The 17963-nt window shown below is 43.9% G+C and overlaps 3 protein-coding genes across 3 annotated transcripts; all 3 read right to left on the reverse strand.

Moving 5' to 3' along the window:
• Positions 1 to 179: 179 nt before the first annotated feature.
• On the reverse strand, positions 180 to 3864 carry LOC112883099 (signal peptidase complex-like protein DTM1). The gene is made up of 2 exons (XM_025948331.1): positions 3355 to 3864; positions 180 to 658 (listed from the first exon to the last, which is right to left on the reverse strand). Exons 1-2 carry the CDS (start codon positions 3603 to 3605, stop codon positions 571 to 573), a joined length of 339 nt encoding a protein of 112 aa, XP_025804116.1. The 5' UTR covers positions 3606 to 3864; the 3' UTR covers positions 180 to 570.
• A 5556-nt stretch (positions 3865 to 9420) lies between these two features.
• Positions 9421 to 10119, reverse strand: LOC112881938 (multifunctional methyltransferase subunit TRM112 homolog A). Its single transcript, XM_025946871.1, has one exon. It carries the CDS (start codon positions 9976 to 9978, stop codon positions 9583 to 9585), a length of 396 nt encoding a protein of 131 aa, XP_025802656.1. The 5' UTR covers positions 9979 to 10119; the 3' UTR covers positions 9421 to 9582.
• A 441-nt stretch (positions 10120 to 10560) lies between these two features.
• LOC112880369 (calmodulin-binding transcription activator 3-like) lies at positions 10561 to 17863 on the reverse strand. Its single transcript, XM_025944950.1, has 13 exons — positions 17635 to 17863; positions 17085 to 17204; positions 16153 to 16268; positions 15543 to 15631; positions 15369 to 15411; positions 14760 to 14934; positions 14527 to 14646; positions 14130 to 14452; positions 13293 to 13631; positions 12418 to 13103; positions 11759 to 12338; positions 10922 to 11254; positions 10561 to 10821 (listed from the first exon to the last, which is right to left on the reverse strand). The coding sequence occupies exons 1-13, from the start codon at positions 17675 to 17677 to the stop codon at positions 10705 to 10707; spliced, it is 3084 nt and encodes a 1027-aa protein (XP_025800735.1). The 5' UTR covers positions 17678 to 17863; the 3' UTR covers positions 10561 to 10704.
• Between the last annotated feature and the right edge of the window lie 100 nt (positions 17864 to 17963).

Raw genomic sequence — 17963 nt, forward strand, 5'->3', positions numbered from 1 at the left:
CAGCACGCCACGAACGCCAGCCAATAGAACAAACTTTCGGAACCTCCCAGCTGCTCCTAGTTTGCAACGTACTACATGCAAACAAGACAACCAGTGAATGCCACTCGCACCAAAAAAACGAGTAAAAAGAATAAAGAGCAACCGGCACGGCATCAGAACACGATTTGCAAGAACAGGGAAAGGCAGTACTATATATGTTCATAGTCCTTCAAAAAATTCAAGGTTTTCTGATGGAGAGGCATCATGATCATGAAGGAAGGCTGCAAGAGTGACGAAAAGGAGAAGGAATAAAACCTAGCTTCATGTTTTCAGCTAAGAAATAAGAATCATGACGTTTCCACATTACAAAACCCGCTAGTTACATACAATCAACTTGTGTCGGGAGTTCCCCCATTAGAAGATTTTCGTATCGGCAGCAGCGTATAACCAGGCAATATAACAACTGGCTGATCTGATCACAATTGAAGAATGGCTGAGATATGAGAAGACCCTGCGCTGTCATGGTGTTTCTTCCAAAAAAGAAATAACTTCACTACATGGGGAGAGATCCAGGGGGAAGAGAAGGATCCACTAGCTAGATACGTATATCCACCACTTGTAAAGCCCGAAACTGTATATCGTCGTCAGCATGGCCATCCTGAGAGGGTAGGGCTTGAATCTGCAGGAGGTAAGAAACGGGAAATGAAGGTTAGTATTTGGTTGACAGGAAATAATATTGGTCGCAAGACTAGAAGTTGTTTCAGTTTCACGCATACTATGTATATAGTAGCACTGAACAAGTGAGCATGCAGGGAACAGGCAAGGTGAAGAATAGCAATCAACAGTAAACAGCTACACGCCAACCATTAGGAGTGAATATTATTCCATACTTCATCACAGAAATGTTATTCTTGATGGCAGCAAGAAAACTGCTAGGCCTAGTTTTCTAGCTGTGAATGTGATCTGGAACCACGAAAGATAGTGCTCAGTCAAGTACTAAGCCATGGTAAGATGCCCATCTATTTTTAATGAGCACAATTACTTGCGATTTGTAGTTGATTTATTTGTCTTGGAAATGATACGAATTTTCTCCCCGACTGTTTCAAAAGATCAGTCAAAATCTGATGCCAAATTAGGTGAAAGCCCAACAACCTAGCGATATAAAATTCTAGAGTAGAACAAGCTGAGAGATATAAAAGTCCACACTCTACACCAGTGCAGCCAAACCATGGCTGAAACAACTGACAAATTTTATTAATTAAATCACGAGGCTAGTACCAACAAAACCTTAGAGATTATCATCAGATTTCGATGAGCTTCAAAGCACAATCACCTGCCTACTCTGTAATAGCTATTTAAGTTAGTTACCACAGAAATCATGTGAGCACTTCTATAGGTCATGGACCTAAGGACGTTAGAACTAGCAAAGCCTCATGCATTGCAGACAGTGTCACATATTGTAGTGCTCTGAAAACTGATTGTTAGACACCAAGTGGAACTTATGAAACCAAATGGTGGTACTTATCTGTGAGTCAAAACAATACAGACATGCTTATTGTCTATACACTTGTTGCTAACAGCATAAATGTAGTTCGAAAATGGCTTCCAGGTTATTTTACACCAACAATAAGGTTCAGAAAGGAAGTACTGTTTTGTATGAAGGTTTTACCAGACATTAAAAGGTTAGAGCTGGCCTGACCTTTTACTTCAGTGCCCTCTAACTAAAATACACCAACGACCTACGTAAACAACTGGACACTGGACAGGAGTTGTTCATTTTGTTAGTAACTGTTTCAGAAGTTCAAAGGCACGATCAAGCAGAATGACTAGAGTTACAGCAACCTAAAGTCCTAAAATATGATCAGAACACCAGCACTCAAACTTTATCAGATCATCACTTCTCTCAGGTGCCAATATTACAATGCTGCAAGAATATGAAGGTCGAAATGAGCAAGCATGGAATCAAATGAACCAATTATACTTAGCTATCAAGAAAAACAGTATGTGTGCACTCATGTAGACAACAATACTTTGCAAAGAGGTTTGTTGCAAGGAGTGAGGGTCAATTTTCAACTCTCGATGGTGGACTCATTTAGATTACACCTCATCGTAATACCTGCTACACTTAGGCTTCTATTGACCAATCAACAAGCACCACCTAAATATTAGTTGTCTTTCATTTCTATAACTTTTTAGTCAGATAAAACATCAGATTGTAGTATAGGTCACCTCCAGACAAAGCCATCCAGTTTTTTCCAAGTCAATAAACTGACTTACTCTACCTTCTACATGTTATAGCGACAATCTGGTAACCAACCTGCGGAGACGTACACATCACAGGACACGTAAATCATCCTGAAAGGCGATGTTTCGCTGCTTATAAGCCAACTACAAAACCTAATCCACTACTTAAAACTCCAACAGCTCAACTGTTATTAGGTTATGCAAAGAATCAAAGACTCAAACTTACATCCACATGACTGTGACGCCTAAAAGTTTCGTCAGACACAACCACAAACCAACCTCCAGCTGCTCTACGGAACAAAGCAATAGGCCACTGAACCTATGCGATCGATAGCAGCATTAAAAGCAGAGGACCACCGGCCAGCGACCCTATTATTCTGCAACTAAACTAGTTATAGGCCCGCAAGTCCCTATCTCAAATGGCACTGCTACTGGGAAACATTTTTTTCTTCTTCTAAATAGTATCATTCAAGCAATTTGCTTCGTTTCCGTGATGGTATTGTATCTTCAGGGCCCATTAATTGTTATGATTCTAGATCAAGAATTAATGCGACGATATTCTGGACCATATAGAGATCAAGACGCGTTCAATCTATTGTGTCAAATCCAAAAGATCAAGAATAAATCTCAGTACCTCACCGATCTTTACTAGCGTGCATTAGAACTCTCTCAAGAACAAATCGGAACCTGGAAAGTTGAATCTTGGAGATGGGAAATGGCTTAAAAGTCTATCGTCATCAGGTGCCTTAAACCAGGTCTCGCAATTTCGCTGACACTTTGAACAGTGAAATTTCAATATATGACATCCAATACGCGCGCGCGCCTCACTGAATTTGCAAGGACAACGAGCAAGAACTTGCATCTAAATTCTGAAATTAAAACGTCCAGAAACGAATCATCCGGAAATATGCAAATATGTGGCCTGCGCCCTCATCTCGATCCCCAATAAAGCAAGATGTTTTATAGCAAAATAAACCACAATTTTACTAGTACTGGAGAAGCGTAAAACGGAGCAAAGTTTGGCACTGCCCGTGCCACCCAAGAACATAAATTCCACAGGCGTACAGACCGTGGCGAAAGATCAGAGAACATGGAGAGGGAGGGAGGGAGGGAGAGACTGCGGAGCCTTACTTCCAGACGTCGTGCTCGCGCTCGGCGGCGGCGGCGGCGGCCGTGCGGCGGGAGGCGGGCATGGGGGTGAGCCACTGGGAGAAGTCGCGGTCGAAGAACTCCCAGTCCGGGAGCAGCACGCCGGCTATGGCCAGGATGCCGAAGCCGTACGTGGCCGCCGCCTTCCGCAGCGACGCCGTGGCCAGCCCCGTGACCACGACGGCCGCCGCCAGCGCCACGAGGCTCCGCCGCAGCAGCTCGTCCCTCCCCATGCCGCCCGGGCCCTCGGCCGCCAGCCTTCCTCCCCTACTCGACCGAACGAGCCTTCTCGAAGCTTCGGCTCCCGTCTTCCCTCCCTTCAATCCTTCCCCCGGGGACACGAAACGAGAAGCGCGTGCGCCCTGAGCTGCTGCTGCCGCCGCCACCGCCTCCGCTTGCCTCGGTTTCCTTCTCCCTTGGCCCTGGGGCTGGCTGCTCGCTTTGCTGCTGCTGGTTTCTCTGCGGGGGCTGGGGGCTCTTGGCGCGGGGACATGGACGCGGTCTATTTTTATGGCGTGGGGCAAGCGCGGGGGGTTTGACAGGCAGACACGTGGGGCCCGCTGCAGAACGGAGTGGATCAGCAGGCCGCTGTCAGGAGTTAATGAAGTTATTAGCCCACGTGTCACGCAGCTTAGCTGAGGAAACCCCCAAAGTCTCGAACGCACGGCACAGGGGGGACTTTCAGGGCGGGTCCGTGGACAACCCCCAACTGCATGTGTTGACACGCTGCCATGAATACGGGGGATGTCGTATTAAATTAATTAAACATAAACATTTCCCAACAATTTAGCAGATTTGCTGGAAACTTTCGTTTTCGTGATGGACCGATTCCAAAATGCGAGCATGAAGTTCTTGACATTAACACATTTTTTTAGATAAGACTAGATCAAAATTCAAAACTTTAATAACCAGAAAAAGATTGTATTTTGTTCGTGGGTTATCAGAGTCAAGACTTCCAAGATGAAGAAGAAAAGGTAGTGTTTTTAATGGAATGAGTATTACATCTTTTTTACAAGAAATGTATTGCTGTATTGATATCGGTAGCCCTAGCACAAGTTGTTTATGATTAACGAATCTGTCTGGTTGAGCTAACTGAATACGGTGGCCCAGTGCCGAACTGAAAAGAGAGACCAATCCATCATCGTACTTGACCCTCTTTCCTCATTGTTGCCTGAGGCTTTTGCTAATTTTGCCCACTAAAATAGAAGCACAATTATATCGTGCAATCGTGTAGCGAAACTAGTTGCGTCTCCCGTGGAAAAAGAGAGAGCTGCAGGTAGCTGAGTTCGAACGGAGCACTCAACTTCATCCTGCCCTCACACACAGGCACGATAAATGTCCCCAACTCCGCACCCTTTTTTCCCCACAAGCTTCCAGCTGACACGTAAAACACGCACGCTCCCAGATGAGATTAGCTGAGCGGCACGGGCTTGCCGTCGCCTAATCGCGCACTCCAAAAGCGACCAGCTCCCACGTCGGCGCACGACGCAGTCGGCAACCGAAATACCGGATGCCATGTGGGGCCATGGCTCTCCTGGCCCGGCCCTGCGCTCGCTACAGAGGCCCGCCGCGCGCTGGCTGCCCTCCCCGTCTCCGGACGGGCGCCGCCGCAGGCGTACGAGCCGGGGACGGGACGGTAGGGCACGGCGCCGTCCTTCACGGCGGTGGCAGCTGGCGCAGAGGATCCCGTCCGGCTGGCGCGGCGAGAGTGGTGGAGGAGTAGAAGGGCCGGTCAGCCGGCGGGCCCGGGACAGGTGGGGTGATTTTAAGACCGGGTGCGTGCACGCGCTCGCCTCTACCCGCCGCCGCACACGCCAGGCCAGTGGCCGCCGGCCGCCGCCCCACAGGTAAGCGGCCGGAACAGACCCGCAGCCGGCGGCGCCCTCCGTGATGGGTCACGCGGAAGTTTTCTCCGGGTCGGGGGACGGGGAACGCGCCTCGCGTGCAGCGTGCGTGCTCATGGAGCAGGAAAGGTGTTGACTGACGAGTGGGCCCGGATTTTTGGTTGCCCATTTCATCATTTTTTTGCTTCTGTTACTCGTGGACAAATTGGATCTGGTTAAAGCCTTGTTCAAAGCCTTCATTATGGATTTAATAGGATAAACTTTTTACGTAAACTTGATCAAAGTCGGTGAAGTTTAATCAATGACAAAATCAAAATTTATGGAACATAGGACGTAGTTGATAACCTCACTCGATCAGTCACCAAGGTGCCAGCATCATTAATTCCCCTTTTTTTCCTAGTACTGGTGCCGTGGCCTGTGGAGTCTTGAGGACATTACTTGTAGAAATTTGATCTCATGCAAGACATCACATCTGCCGAACGAGATGGTAGCGGCATGTAGCCTGTTGCTACCAACATGGCGTGGCGGCGTGGCATTGGACCGTGCTCCATCTCATTGATCACGGATGCGTAAACGGGTACACGCACCCAACCAACAAACCAACGCGGCACTAGTGTACCAGCAATTCTCCCCGAAGCAAACGCGCCGCGCACTGCTGCCTTGATCTAGCTACGGTGCCGCGTTCCTCGTTCCGAAAACATCCTTCTCGTATCGTGTATATTTTTATTCTAATAATATTAAAATCACTTTTATTAAACAACGTATACGTCCGTCTTTTATCAATCCGGAAACTTCTGATCACCGTGGATCTAGCAACTGTTGGCGCAGTGCAGAGGAGGAAATGTGCTGTTGGACTGGACGTCTTCTTCCATGCGCTGCCCATTCAATGGACGCGCATCGCCTCTGCGCTGCATTTAGTAGGGCAGTTGAGGATCCGATGAGCATGAATGGTGATGGCTCGTCTTGGACACACAGTGGTGCAGTAACTTTGCCGGGCCGTGGTGCCGGGTTCCTCCATGTGGGGCGGTACAGGGAACTGTACTTTTCGTCGAAAACAAAGATACGAATTGTAGCAGTGTATTTATTTCCTTCTCAATTGTTCCTGAGTTTACTATGGGCCTGTTTCTATTTATTTTTTTTACAAAAACAAGGCTTCGACCGATCGTTAGTCTATTAATATATTGTATGTAATAAGAAACTATTTTAATATAAATTTAATAACATCAAGTTTGTGTTACAAATTATATGTATATTGAGTAAAAGCAGGGGTGGTAAAAGGGAAAATTTAGCCTAGAAATTTAAGATTTGATCTTATATTTTCTATAATTTTAAAATAAGGAGAGATAAGTTGGATTGTGAAGGAGATATTAGAGCTATTATCCATTACCAATCCACGTTGGAAGAATCGCGGAGGAATATCCTGAATAGCTGATTAGTGCCCGCCCAGGGCTACTGTCAGCTGTGCGCATCAGCATCTAAAAGCACCCTTCATCAACGGTTCAACCCCTACCGACTACCTGCCTATCAATTCCCGTGGCTTCTTTATTTCTCTGGCGATTTTCTTTTCCGTAGCTTTTCTAGTACACAATTAAAGGACCCATTTGTCAACAAAGACAAGAAAAAGGTTTGGGATGCTATGTGCTAGCTTCAAAGATATGCACGAGAGTGGGGATGCAAGTTATATTTATTTTAGGTTATTAGATCGATTCAAAATTTTAATAAAATAAAATAGGATGTCATTATGCATAATTAATTTAGGAGGATAAATAAACTAGGATGGAATATCATCGTAATTATTTAGTTGATCCATAAATATTATTGATAGTAATTATTTAGTTAACCCATAAAATACTGTTGAGTACCCACTTGCATCCCTAACCGAAGGGAACAAGACCTGAATCTGAAAGGCATCCTTGTCCTGCGTATGGGCCGAACTAATGGAGGTCACCAGCATCATCAAGCTAAGAAGCGCTCCCATCGTGCAGCACTAATGGTCGCATTGACCGCCCGATATGGCATGAGCTATCAGATGCTTCAATTTCAATGTCATCGTCAGGTCCATCAGCTTGTCGCCCAGACATTATGTTTGGCGAAGTATAATGATGTCTCACCTAGAGGATTTTAAGCCTGGCTGCTTTGCAATGTCAAAGACAACTTTTTGGTCACCAACTGACCCACAGACGGTTGGACACAAAACTCTGGTTTCATGTAGTCGGGTGCGGGAACCCAGCACAAATTCAGCAAAGCAGTAGGGCTAGATTGAGCTTTCATGGTTACCAAAGCTTGGACATCAGAGATTCAGAGAGATGCTCTGGCCACCGAATCCATCCCAAGCACCAAGCTCATGTCAAACACAAAGAATGGTTGTGCAACACTGATTCAGCAAATACTATTCAACAAAAAGCAAAATCATTAAATTATCTTAACAAGCAATGTGCAGTCAGAATCATCTAACTGGCATAACAGTTATTCAGATACTTCGTCATTGCAAGCTAGAACTGCAGCTGACATGGATGTCATCATATCACATAGCGAACAACTGAACATCAAAAGCAAGTCTGTTGATCAACACCCAAATGAGGAAAGGAGATGTTGAAGGCATGACAGTTAACAAGTACCAGATAAAGCTTGTGTTGTAATCACAAGTAAAACATGGTAAAAATTTTTAAATTAAGGCAATATTGCAAAATCCAAAATGACTAAAATATCAAAACTGGGTAATTTCAAGCCCATTTGAACTGGGTCATTAAACACAACCCTGCTTTTGGCAAAATAGGGATACTGTACCAAGAAAAACTCTAGATGCTTACAGTAGCGAAAAAATTATTTAGCCACCGACTCACCCACTGTTAAGCTGGTGATTGATATACAAACTGGATTCCTTCAAATAAAGTGTAAAAATCCTACACTAATTCGGATGTGTTGTGCCAGATTTCAGCTTCATGATCAAGAAAACTGAGGCCTCTACACAGATACTGACAAGTCTTAAGCACCATTATCAAACATATCAAAGAATGGATGTGCAACATTATAGTGAGCAAATAGAAAAATAATCGTGCATAAAGGCCAAAAAGTATATAATTGATAAAAATTGTAAATGTTTGGTGCATTATTCCACTAAGGATACTTTTGAAACTACCCAAATCAGATAGCAATAATTGTGCAAGCATGCATCAATGCAGAAGGATGAAATACTTACCCTCAGACATTCAGACACGGAACGAATGACTTACAGGGGAATACACCCGATAACTGGATTTTATACCATACAATTAGCAATGCGCAAACAATCATCCTAACAGGCATTTGGTTTCATTGCAAGTTATAACTGCAGTCAATAACGCAAACATTTTCCCTATCACAATGAGTATAATGATATCATCATCGTATCATGTTGTGAACAACCAGATAAGGAAACGAGATGGGCAAGGTATGATAATTAACAATTACCAAGTTATAGAACCCAACAAAATAAACACAATCTGGACTTAGAAAAGCAAGTTGTAGAACCCAACATGCTTCAAATATACATTGGTGTGTTCAAGATAATTTGAGATGAATGATGTAGATGCCGAGAAAATCCTACGAGAGATATATTCTCAGATCTATGCACCAAGAACCTCTCTGTTCACTCAAATTTGCAAGCATGATTTTATGTTACATAAAGTGTAAAAGTTCCAATCATCAGTTTGGAACGATGTGTAAGCAAATTTCTTCACTCAAACAATATTATGAATTTATGATACATCACCACAAATTGAAAAGTACAAGACTCAAAGCACAACTCTATGCATCAATCTACTGTCACCTCAGTGAAGCTGCAAGTTCAGCGAACAAAATCCCAGAGCTCACATCAACTTGACTAACCACCTAAGCAAGCACCTCTAACACGACTACTAGAGAACATCATAGTTTAGCACTAAACTACTCAACCAAAAAGCAATTTCCTCACTGGAACTACTATAGTTGGACCTGATTAACATACCGTTTTCCATGGACCAACTGTTATGAACTCATGATCCATTGGGAAGAATTGCAAACACCACACTCCTTAAGAAATAATCAGTTCCACCAAATCACCCACAATTCCGTACAAAAAGGCACAAATAATTGAAAAGGCTGCAGTATCAAATTACTAATGCAAATTACTGTATGTAATTTCTACCTTCCAATTTCAACGGTATCAAATTCCTGACTCAAAACGCAATTCCAAACAGAACATCACGGTCATCCATTCAAATTATAACGTCATCATCCACATTTTATATTTCACAGCCACAATTGAGAAGTCCACAAGCCATTAAACCCTTTTATAACAGCCGACAACGAGCATGTAAGTAAAGGCGGCCACGGCGAGACTCACGCATCAGACCTCGTCCTCGTGCAGCATCATGTTGGGGATGCCCTTGTCGATGGGGAAGCAGCGGCTGGTATCGGGGCAGACGAGGGAGCCCTCCTGAACGTGGATCTCGAGGAGCGCGTGGTGGATGCGGCGGATGGCGCTGCCCTCGACGTCGGCGGCGCCCTCGGCGAAGATCTCCTCCTCGGGGGGCTGCTCCTCGGGGAGGAGCTCTGGGAGACCAAGCGCCCGGGTGGCGGCGACGAGCGCGCGCCAGTCGATCTTGGGGAGGAGGCCGCGGAGGAAGTCGGCGTTGAGCTCCACCTCCTTGGTCACCCACTTGGCCGCCTCCAGTTTCAGCGGGTAGCCGGTCGTCGCGCCCCGGACGTTGGACGCCAGCATGTTGTGAGTCAGGAGCCTCATCTCTCGCTCGGCCGGCCCTCGTGCTGCTGCCTCTCCCCTCTCGCCGCGAAGGTGGTCTCGCGCAGTCGCGCTCCTCCGGCGGCGTGTGCTGCGGCTGCGGCGTAAAACCCTAGCGGAGTGCAAGGGGGAACGGGGGCTGAATGGATGAGGAGGGGGAGGAGGGGGTTTTGGGTTTGTTGCGTCGAGATTCGTGCTGGCTTGGTCAGGTGACGTTTTGCTTGACCGTAGAAGCCGGAGAGATGAATACGCTAATCCGGCGTCTAAAGCGTAAACTCAACAGTAAGTTAAGTGTAGTTAACTTGTCAGCTTCAAGAAATCTTGTATCGAAGCCTTAGTGATCGGGAGAGCTGCGAAGGGAACATCTATTTTGGCTTGAATACAATGTTCGAATGGCGAGCATTTGTTGCAAGATTAAACGATGGAACGTCGGAACCCAACGGTCGTCACGTAATCGCAGCGCGTGCATGCCAAGCATTATGGACTTGTGGTGTCTGTAAACGAACAGACATCCACCGGCATTCATGATTCATGTAGAACTCTACGGCAGAACGAAAACCGGCATCCGGAGCAATAAGCAGGGGGGGCAAGTAGAACTATAGAAGTCCATGTATTAGCTATATCATATATATGGTGTCCAACGGTGAGTAGAGACCATCTAGTCACAAGAATTTACATCTAGTCTGGTAAAGAACAGGTCACTGCCTAACTGATCTAGTAAGCTCAATGTCACGAAATAGTCGACATTGGCGCATCACCATCGCCCCGGCATAGCTCCTCCAGTTCAGCCATTAAATCATTCCCATCGGCACCAGCTGAGTCACTTAGCATCCTATCCTGCATTGCCTGTCCAAATATCACCAGCATATACAAAGTTAAATCAATCACTACTCACAGCTGAGTCACTTAAGGAAACGGCTGATTATTGTTAGAGAAAAGGGGGAACCTGGGACTCTTGCAGCTCGTTAACACAGTTTTGCAACCTGCGGTACTGGTCCCTTGCTTCAGGATACTGAGTCATGGAATGCACACGAGCGAGTGCTCTTTGTAGCCTGCCCTCAGCCTGTCTCCTGCCATCCTTCAAGAAGTCGTATTCATCCTCAGCTTCAGCCTTCGCAGGTTGGATCTGTGATGATGGGCCTTCAAGTTGTTTCTCAGGTTGGAAACCTCGCAGACCCCTTCTCTTTCTCCTCCACCTCAGTATGACTTTCTCCACGATGCCAACAGACCAGACTACCTTCCGATAGTTTTTCCTTACCTGATGTCCTCGTACATGGGCCTAACAAACAGTCCATAGTTACATACAGAAAACAGTAAATGTAGCGTCTGCAGCTGAAATGTCAAGACCATCACAAGAGAAGAGATGTGCCTCAAATAACTACTACAGTTACTACAGTACCACCACCCACTTTTGACAATGAGCTGATTTTTCATCCAATCCAATTATAATGGCACTGAAGATGTGGAGCATGAAATGATTCTCGCGATGGAAAAAAATCAATTTCAGTAAACCACTAGTTTGATGCAAATAACTGAAATCTGACAAGCAACACTAAACACTGATTTCTCAAACTGTTCAGCACCCCGATTAATCCAGTCCGTGGAGAGCCTAATTTCATCAAATTACTATAGCCAGTTTGTACCTAGCTTAACTTTGGATTTTGATTATGTCAAAAAAACAGTAAGCATAGAAACTGTGGGGAGCCTAGTCAACAAACTTTCATGCGGTTGTATGAGATAGAAAACAAACAAAAATGATTATAGGCTAGAAAAATGTAAATACCTGTATCTTCACAATTTTCTGTCGGATAATCATAAATTCCTTTCTTCCTTTCCACCCTCTAAACTTGTTTTGGATACGGACTGCAGCAGAATGCATAGGCATATCACTGTGTCCAGGTTTCGCGTTTTTAAGGGAAATAAGTGAGAGTGTGCGTTCATCAGATAATCCACAATCATCATCTCCATATTCAATCACTTTCTTTCTATGAAACGATTCAACCCTAAAAGCTTGAAATATTCTAGCTGCAGCTTGAGTTGATTTACGAACCGCGCCGAGTGAATCTTTTAAGGACTCTGCCTGAGAATCCACGCAGGCAAGCTGAGCAGAACTTGGTTCTGCAAAATCTTCAGCTGCTGCCAATCCACATATTTCTTCCACATTGCCACCCTGCGAATCTTTTAGTGTAAGAGCTGAAAGGTGACTTGTCAAGGCAGATTCTGCAAGAAAACCGGCAATGCCTTTGTGTCCATTTTCTGATGCTAAATCAGCAGGAGTTCTTCCAGATGGGAACTGCTGTGTTGGATCTGTCAAAGCACCAGATGCAGCTCCATTTGCTATCAGGGCACCAACTGTTCGCTCCCTAAAATGACAGAGATACCATAAGTTTAGTATGAAAACGCAGATTCAAAAAAAGCATAAGTAAAATTATATTAGAATACCTTCCACAAGATGCAGCCCAGTGAAGCGCAGTCCATCCACGAATATCCCTGAAGTTTACATTTACGCCTGCAGCAACTATTGGTTTTATAGCCCAATCATAACCAAGTGCGGCTACTAAATGAATCACACCCTGTCCTTCCTTGCCTAACACATTCGGACCTTTACCATCATCATGTATCTTATGGATAAGCCAATAATACAGCTTTTCTTTCACCTGTTTCTCAAGATTCTGATCCCGTACAGTGGATAATTCCTTCTCATCAGATGGCAATGCCAGATTAGACAATTTATCGTCAAGCATTAAGGTATTAATAGTGTCGATCAACTCAGACTTGTTTCCATTACTCAAAACATACTTTTCATAGTCTTCTGGACCCAGGGAAAGTAACTTGTCAAGACGGATATGTAGATGCATTTCATTTATGCCAGTAGTATGCAGATCTGAAGTGTCCATATAATGGGTCTCAGAGTCACGGAACTCGAATTCTCGCACTTCACTGCAAGCTACTCTGTTTGAACATGTCACATAAAATGGAACTCGTCCAGAATGATGCACTGGCGTATAGCAACGCAATGAGCCATCCACTAAAACTTCAGCAGATACTTCAACATCCCCAAACATACAAGACCACCTGCAATTTTCCACGTCTTCTTTTTTTGCCAAGAATGTACCAGTAATTATGACCTGCATCATATAAGAAGCCAAAAAAAAGTGAGACAGCACTGTTAATTACTGAATTTACAAGAACAGAGTACTCAACATGCTTGAAAGTTTTGGATGCCTAGTATATATTGGGCCTCCAGGCATGATGACAGCATACTAAAATGATAATGATTATAGAAGTACGAGTAACATATGGTACAAAATACAAACCTTAGTCTTGGTGCCATTATATGCCCAGCTTGGAGATACATCAATAATGCTGAAGAGCTGGTCTTGGGAAAGCGAGGGGCTGACTACAAATGCATCTAACTGCTCGTTGATAGGTATACTAGATCCATCAGCAACATTCCCAGTTTCAGTAGTACTCCAGAAAGCATCGGAACTGGACTTAATATCCAAATCAGCAACCTCTGGAAGTTCATTGCTCATCCACCTTGAGAAGCTGTCAAATTTCTTCAAACCATCTGGCTCAATCTTAAAGGGATCTAATGATGACTGCTTCAGAAGTGGATATCTGGCACCTTGATCAGTATAACCATCATTGTCTGCCTGAAAATAGATGATCACATCATATCGAAGTAGGTAAACTTTCCATTTGTCATACAAAGCAGAGATATATTGAATTGTTCAAGACAATTTCTTAAAGGTAAGAAACAAGAATAAGTGCTCCACTGAAGTTAATCCTTTCTATGTAATAATTCGATACATAAGCCAGCAGCAGACATTGAAAAGTTGAAGCACCTACAGTTTAAAGGGGGAAGGAGGGGTGAAACACGTTACTAGTAAATATTTATCCTGGGTTCTGCCTATGGGACATCCAAATTATAAGTGCTCAAATATTTCAAGACAAAATTCACAGGCACTTCCCAAACAAGTGCCCTGTATGATGTGCTGCAGAGCATGACGGAACCTACACTTCTGCAAGTGGACTGGAGTACTGGACACAACTGTCGCAGAAAGAAGTGGGTGTAGAGAAGCTACCCAACAGCAGCACAGGAATTAGGACATTGCAAGACATCGATGAAAGACAAGAAAATAGAAAATCACCTGTGACGACGTTATGCCTGCAGCACTCAGCGCGTCAACTTCCTTTTGAGTGAGATTGTTGGTGTAGAGTGCCTCAGACATAAATGTTTGCAAGCTATCATCCAGATTGTTACCCACTGTTGCAACAGAAGAATAGAGTGTTGGCTCCGTGAAGCCACCTGGATATTCTGGATATGGTTCAGCAAACCGCACTGAATCAATTGAAGTTCTGGGACCGCCTCTTAACCCAGCTGTGGTTTCATTGAAAGCAGTAGATACATCATTGTGGGTGACAAAATGATTGTTAAAGTTAGCTGGCCTAGGCTGCATTTCACCAAGATAACCTGCATAGGTAATGAAACATGAGCTGAAAACTGACATTTGCCTAAAACCTTTGAAGGTAGAGTGAAAGGCTTGCCTAGATTATTTACAGAAACACTTGGAGCTGAAGCACCCAACAATTTATCCATCATTATCCCATCCACAGGCTGCTGCATCTCAGTGAAAGGGTGGTATCTGGAGCTTGCTCGACAATTATCTGTGGAAATGAATTATACTTTAGACACACTGAAAGATTTGCTATTGATCATGCATGAGTTAATGTATACTTAGTGCAGATGATGCAGAACGAAGATAGAGAAACAGCAAGACCTGTTTCAGCATCTTCATATTCCGAAATCTGTCCACTAATTGGGCTTTCAGCATCCATAGATTGGGAGGCTACCTGGCTCTGACTAGCGAAAGAGTTTGAACATGCAGGACTATCAGCTGATAATCCTGCATTCTCTTCAGCTTCTTTAGCACGATTGAAATTTTGTTTGCCACCCTGGAAAAAATAATTTAGATTGGGCAATCAGGTACACAAATAAAATAATGTTAAATAAATGAATCGGATCAAAGCGAAGCTGGATTTGAAGTATTTTTACACCCTAACAGGATGTCATTTCACCGCCAGAAAGAATTTGTTTTGTAGTTAGCATGTGATACGGAAAACAGGGTATAACAGCAATGAACTTTTAGCATGCAAATACTTATACTCTAGTACAGACTATTATAGTCACAATTTCCAGTACCCCGTCAATTTTTCTTCATCTGTTTCTCTTGCTTCTTCATTGGGGTATCATGTGACTATTACAAATGGATGAGTAGGTGTGGATACCAACAACATTAGCATTTAGGCTTAACAAATATAAGCTTTTCAGAAGACACTTAACGAAACTTAAAGAAAAACAAGTTCATCATGTGTGGATGTAAACATACCTTGATTTCAAGGTAGTGAACAAGAACAATATTCATGAAACCCCTGAAAACAGGATAATAGTATCATGACACTTTCATTATGGCATCATTCAGCTATCAGCCTACTATACAGATAGCCTTCAAAAGTTATTTAAATTATATTCATATAAGCTATAACACGTGTCTAGCACTTACTCTTCTAGCAGCCAATATGTCCGTCTTTGGAAGTTCTCATTCTCCTCCCCATGGGCATAATAGCAATGAAGTACATCAACACTTCCAACCTAAACGAACAAGGTTTCAGCTTGAGTAGTCTTGTGGTTGAATCACAAATTCACAATCAATAACAGATAGCCAGGGGAAAAAATCACTGCAATTATTTTGCATCATCCTTTTCATTAGTAAAAGGCTATTTTTTACTGGGAGCATAGCAGAAATACCAGCAAGTCCATGAATGTCTCCCAATGTTAACAAACTTATCAGTTAATAAAATGAAAACCTTGCTCCAACTCCAGTCACAGAAGGATGTCATCAAGGAAAATATTACTTAAAACTTCTGAAGTTTTGACCACTGATACCTTGTATCAAGATTGAAGGTATGAAAAACACCAGTAGAATTTCATTACTTCTATGATAATACGCAGTTAAGAGACCAGTATCTGGAAACTGTCTACATCCAAAAACTAATGATATTAAGTGACTTGGTGCGTTTCATGAACCACAACAATACCATCATATGTTTAATATTTATATTCCTTTGAGTTTGATAAGAAAAAGAAGCTTTGTACAAAGAATTTGCACTAACTTTAAGCTTCTCATGAGCTTCTTTGACTGTCTTTCCATCCTTTTTCTTTCTCCAGTTATGTCCGTCCTTCCTGAAGTATCTCAATATTTTCCGGTCAAACAGAAACAGCGAACCACCTGAGAAATTTTCATGCAAGTGATCAAAGTATTAGTATATCATCAGTCACCATTCTTCACACCTACAATAAATACACATGGCAATAACACATATCGTAGCACCAATTCTCACAAGGTGTAATTCAACATGCGCCAAATTTTGGAACGTGCCACACAAATATTCAACAATAGTAGGTTTAACAGGTACAAGTTCTACAGAAAAAAGGACAGCATAGAGCCAATAATCAGGAATAACGAATGACAATCAAGACTCACCACCACCACCGCTAAACCCCCAAAAAAACTGAGAGCTCATTAGAAAGTACTAGAACATGAAAACAGAAACGAGCTCACCAACCGTGCCCAGTCCTATTGGAAAGTAATGATATCGACCCCATTAACAAATGATTGGTGACAAAAGGAATAACAGTCCCTGAGCTTCTAAAAGTTCATTGAGCCAATTAGCATGGTTGATTAATTAGAAGTTTGAACATTATCATATATTGTAAATTAAAGATCCTCAGAATGCATCCATGATGCCACTTCCATGCTACATAACAACCTGAGCGCAAATCTAAGGAATCCCAAAAAAAGGAAAAACAGCAAAACTGCAGTCCACTGATGTCTTCCAGAAAACAGAAGCAAGAATCTATATATCTCCCTACAACATAATAAATTCTCAGAATGCATCATCGTGCTGCTACCATCCTACATGCCACCTGAGCACGAGTCTACAGCAATCCAGCACCCAGCAAACTGGGAAAGATTAACTAAATGGCTAACACAGCATGCTTCTGTATTCAGGAGGAAAATAGTGCAAGTAAGAATAAGCCATACTTGGAGGTCTGTTCGGCGGCTCAGGTGCAATGGAGAACTTCTTGTAGTTTGACAATATTTGGCAGATTTCGGTGGGCCGCAGCCACCTATTCTGAGCTTCCAGTAGTATCTGAGGGATATCTGCAGAATGACAGCGACATTAATCAGTCATTGACAATACCGGCAATCACTGGTACCATGCTTCCCACACTAGCACATGCACTAGGTTTCCTTTTATGCTCGCCCATTCTCTATTCATTTTGACAAATTCAACAACCCAGACCTCCTAATCAACAGCGAGCCTCATGAAAGAGTAAATGAGTTCTAAATCCAGAAACAAAAAAAATGATCCCCGGTACCTCTAACCATGAGGAGTTGTTCTAAGCATAAGAAGCCCTAAAATTACCCAAACACGCAACCCACAAAACCCTAAGCAGATACCAACCCGACGCAGCAGCTCAGCCCTAAACGAACAAACGGTCAGAATCCCTAAATTCCGAGGAGAAGCTTCCACGGAGGTGTACGGATCAACTCAGCGGCGACGGAAACCGAGAGGCGGACCCGCGCGTACCTGGCGCCTGGTTGGACATGGCGTACTTGCGAATCTCCGCCATGCCACGATCCGACCGGGGCCGCCGCCGCCGCCGCCGCCGCCACCGGCCCAAATCGCTGGGTTTGGGAGGCTGAAAATTGCAGGGCTCTCGAGGGGATTTGGGGATTTTTGTCTGCGCGGCGAGGCGCCTCACGGGATTTGAGGACACGGCGCCGTCGGATTGGAATATTTGCTGCGACGGCGGTGAGTGTGACGAGTGGGAAAAGGGAGGAAAAAAGTAGCTGTAGAAGGGAGGGGACTAGTAGGGAATGACCAGAACGCCCCTGCCCGGGAGGTCGCTTGGGTGG

The sequence above is a fragment of the Panicum hallii genome, chromosome 2 (genome assembly GCF_002211085.1).
Source record: "Panicum hallii strain FIL2 chromosome 2, PHallii_v3.1, whole genome shotgun sequence".
Taxonomy (NCBI): domain Eukaryota; kingdom Viridiplantae; phylum Streptophyta; class Magnoliopsida; order Poales; family Poaceae; genus Panicum; species Panicum hallii.

Coding starts and splice junctions, on each gene's coding strand:
- LOC112883099 (XM_025948331.1), bottom strand. CDS start 3,605: ATGGGGAGGGACGAGCTGCTGCGGCGGAGCCTCGTGGCGCTGGCGGCG. Junction 659..3,354: donor CGCGAGCACGACGTCTGGAA/GTAAGGCTCCGC, acceptor TACCTCCTGCAG/ATTCAAGCCCTACCCTCTCA.
- LOC112881938 (XM_025946871.1), bottom strand. CDS start 9,978: ATGAGGCTCCTGACTCACAACATGCTGGCGTCCAACGTCCGGGGCGCG.
- LOC112880369 (XM_025944950.1), bottom strand. CDS start 17,677: ATGGCGGAGATTCGCAAGTACGCCATGTCCAACCAGGCGCCAG. Junction 14,647..14,759: donor ATATGAAGATGCTGAAACAG/GTCTTGCTGTTT, acceptor TCATTTCCACAG/ATAATTGTCGAGCAAGCTCC. Junction 10,822..10,921: donor ACGAGCTGCAAGAGTCCCAG/GTTCCCCCTTTT, acceptor ATATTTGGACAG/GCAATGCAGGATAGGATGCT.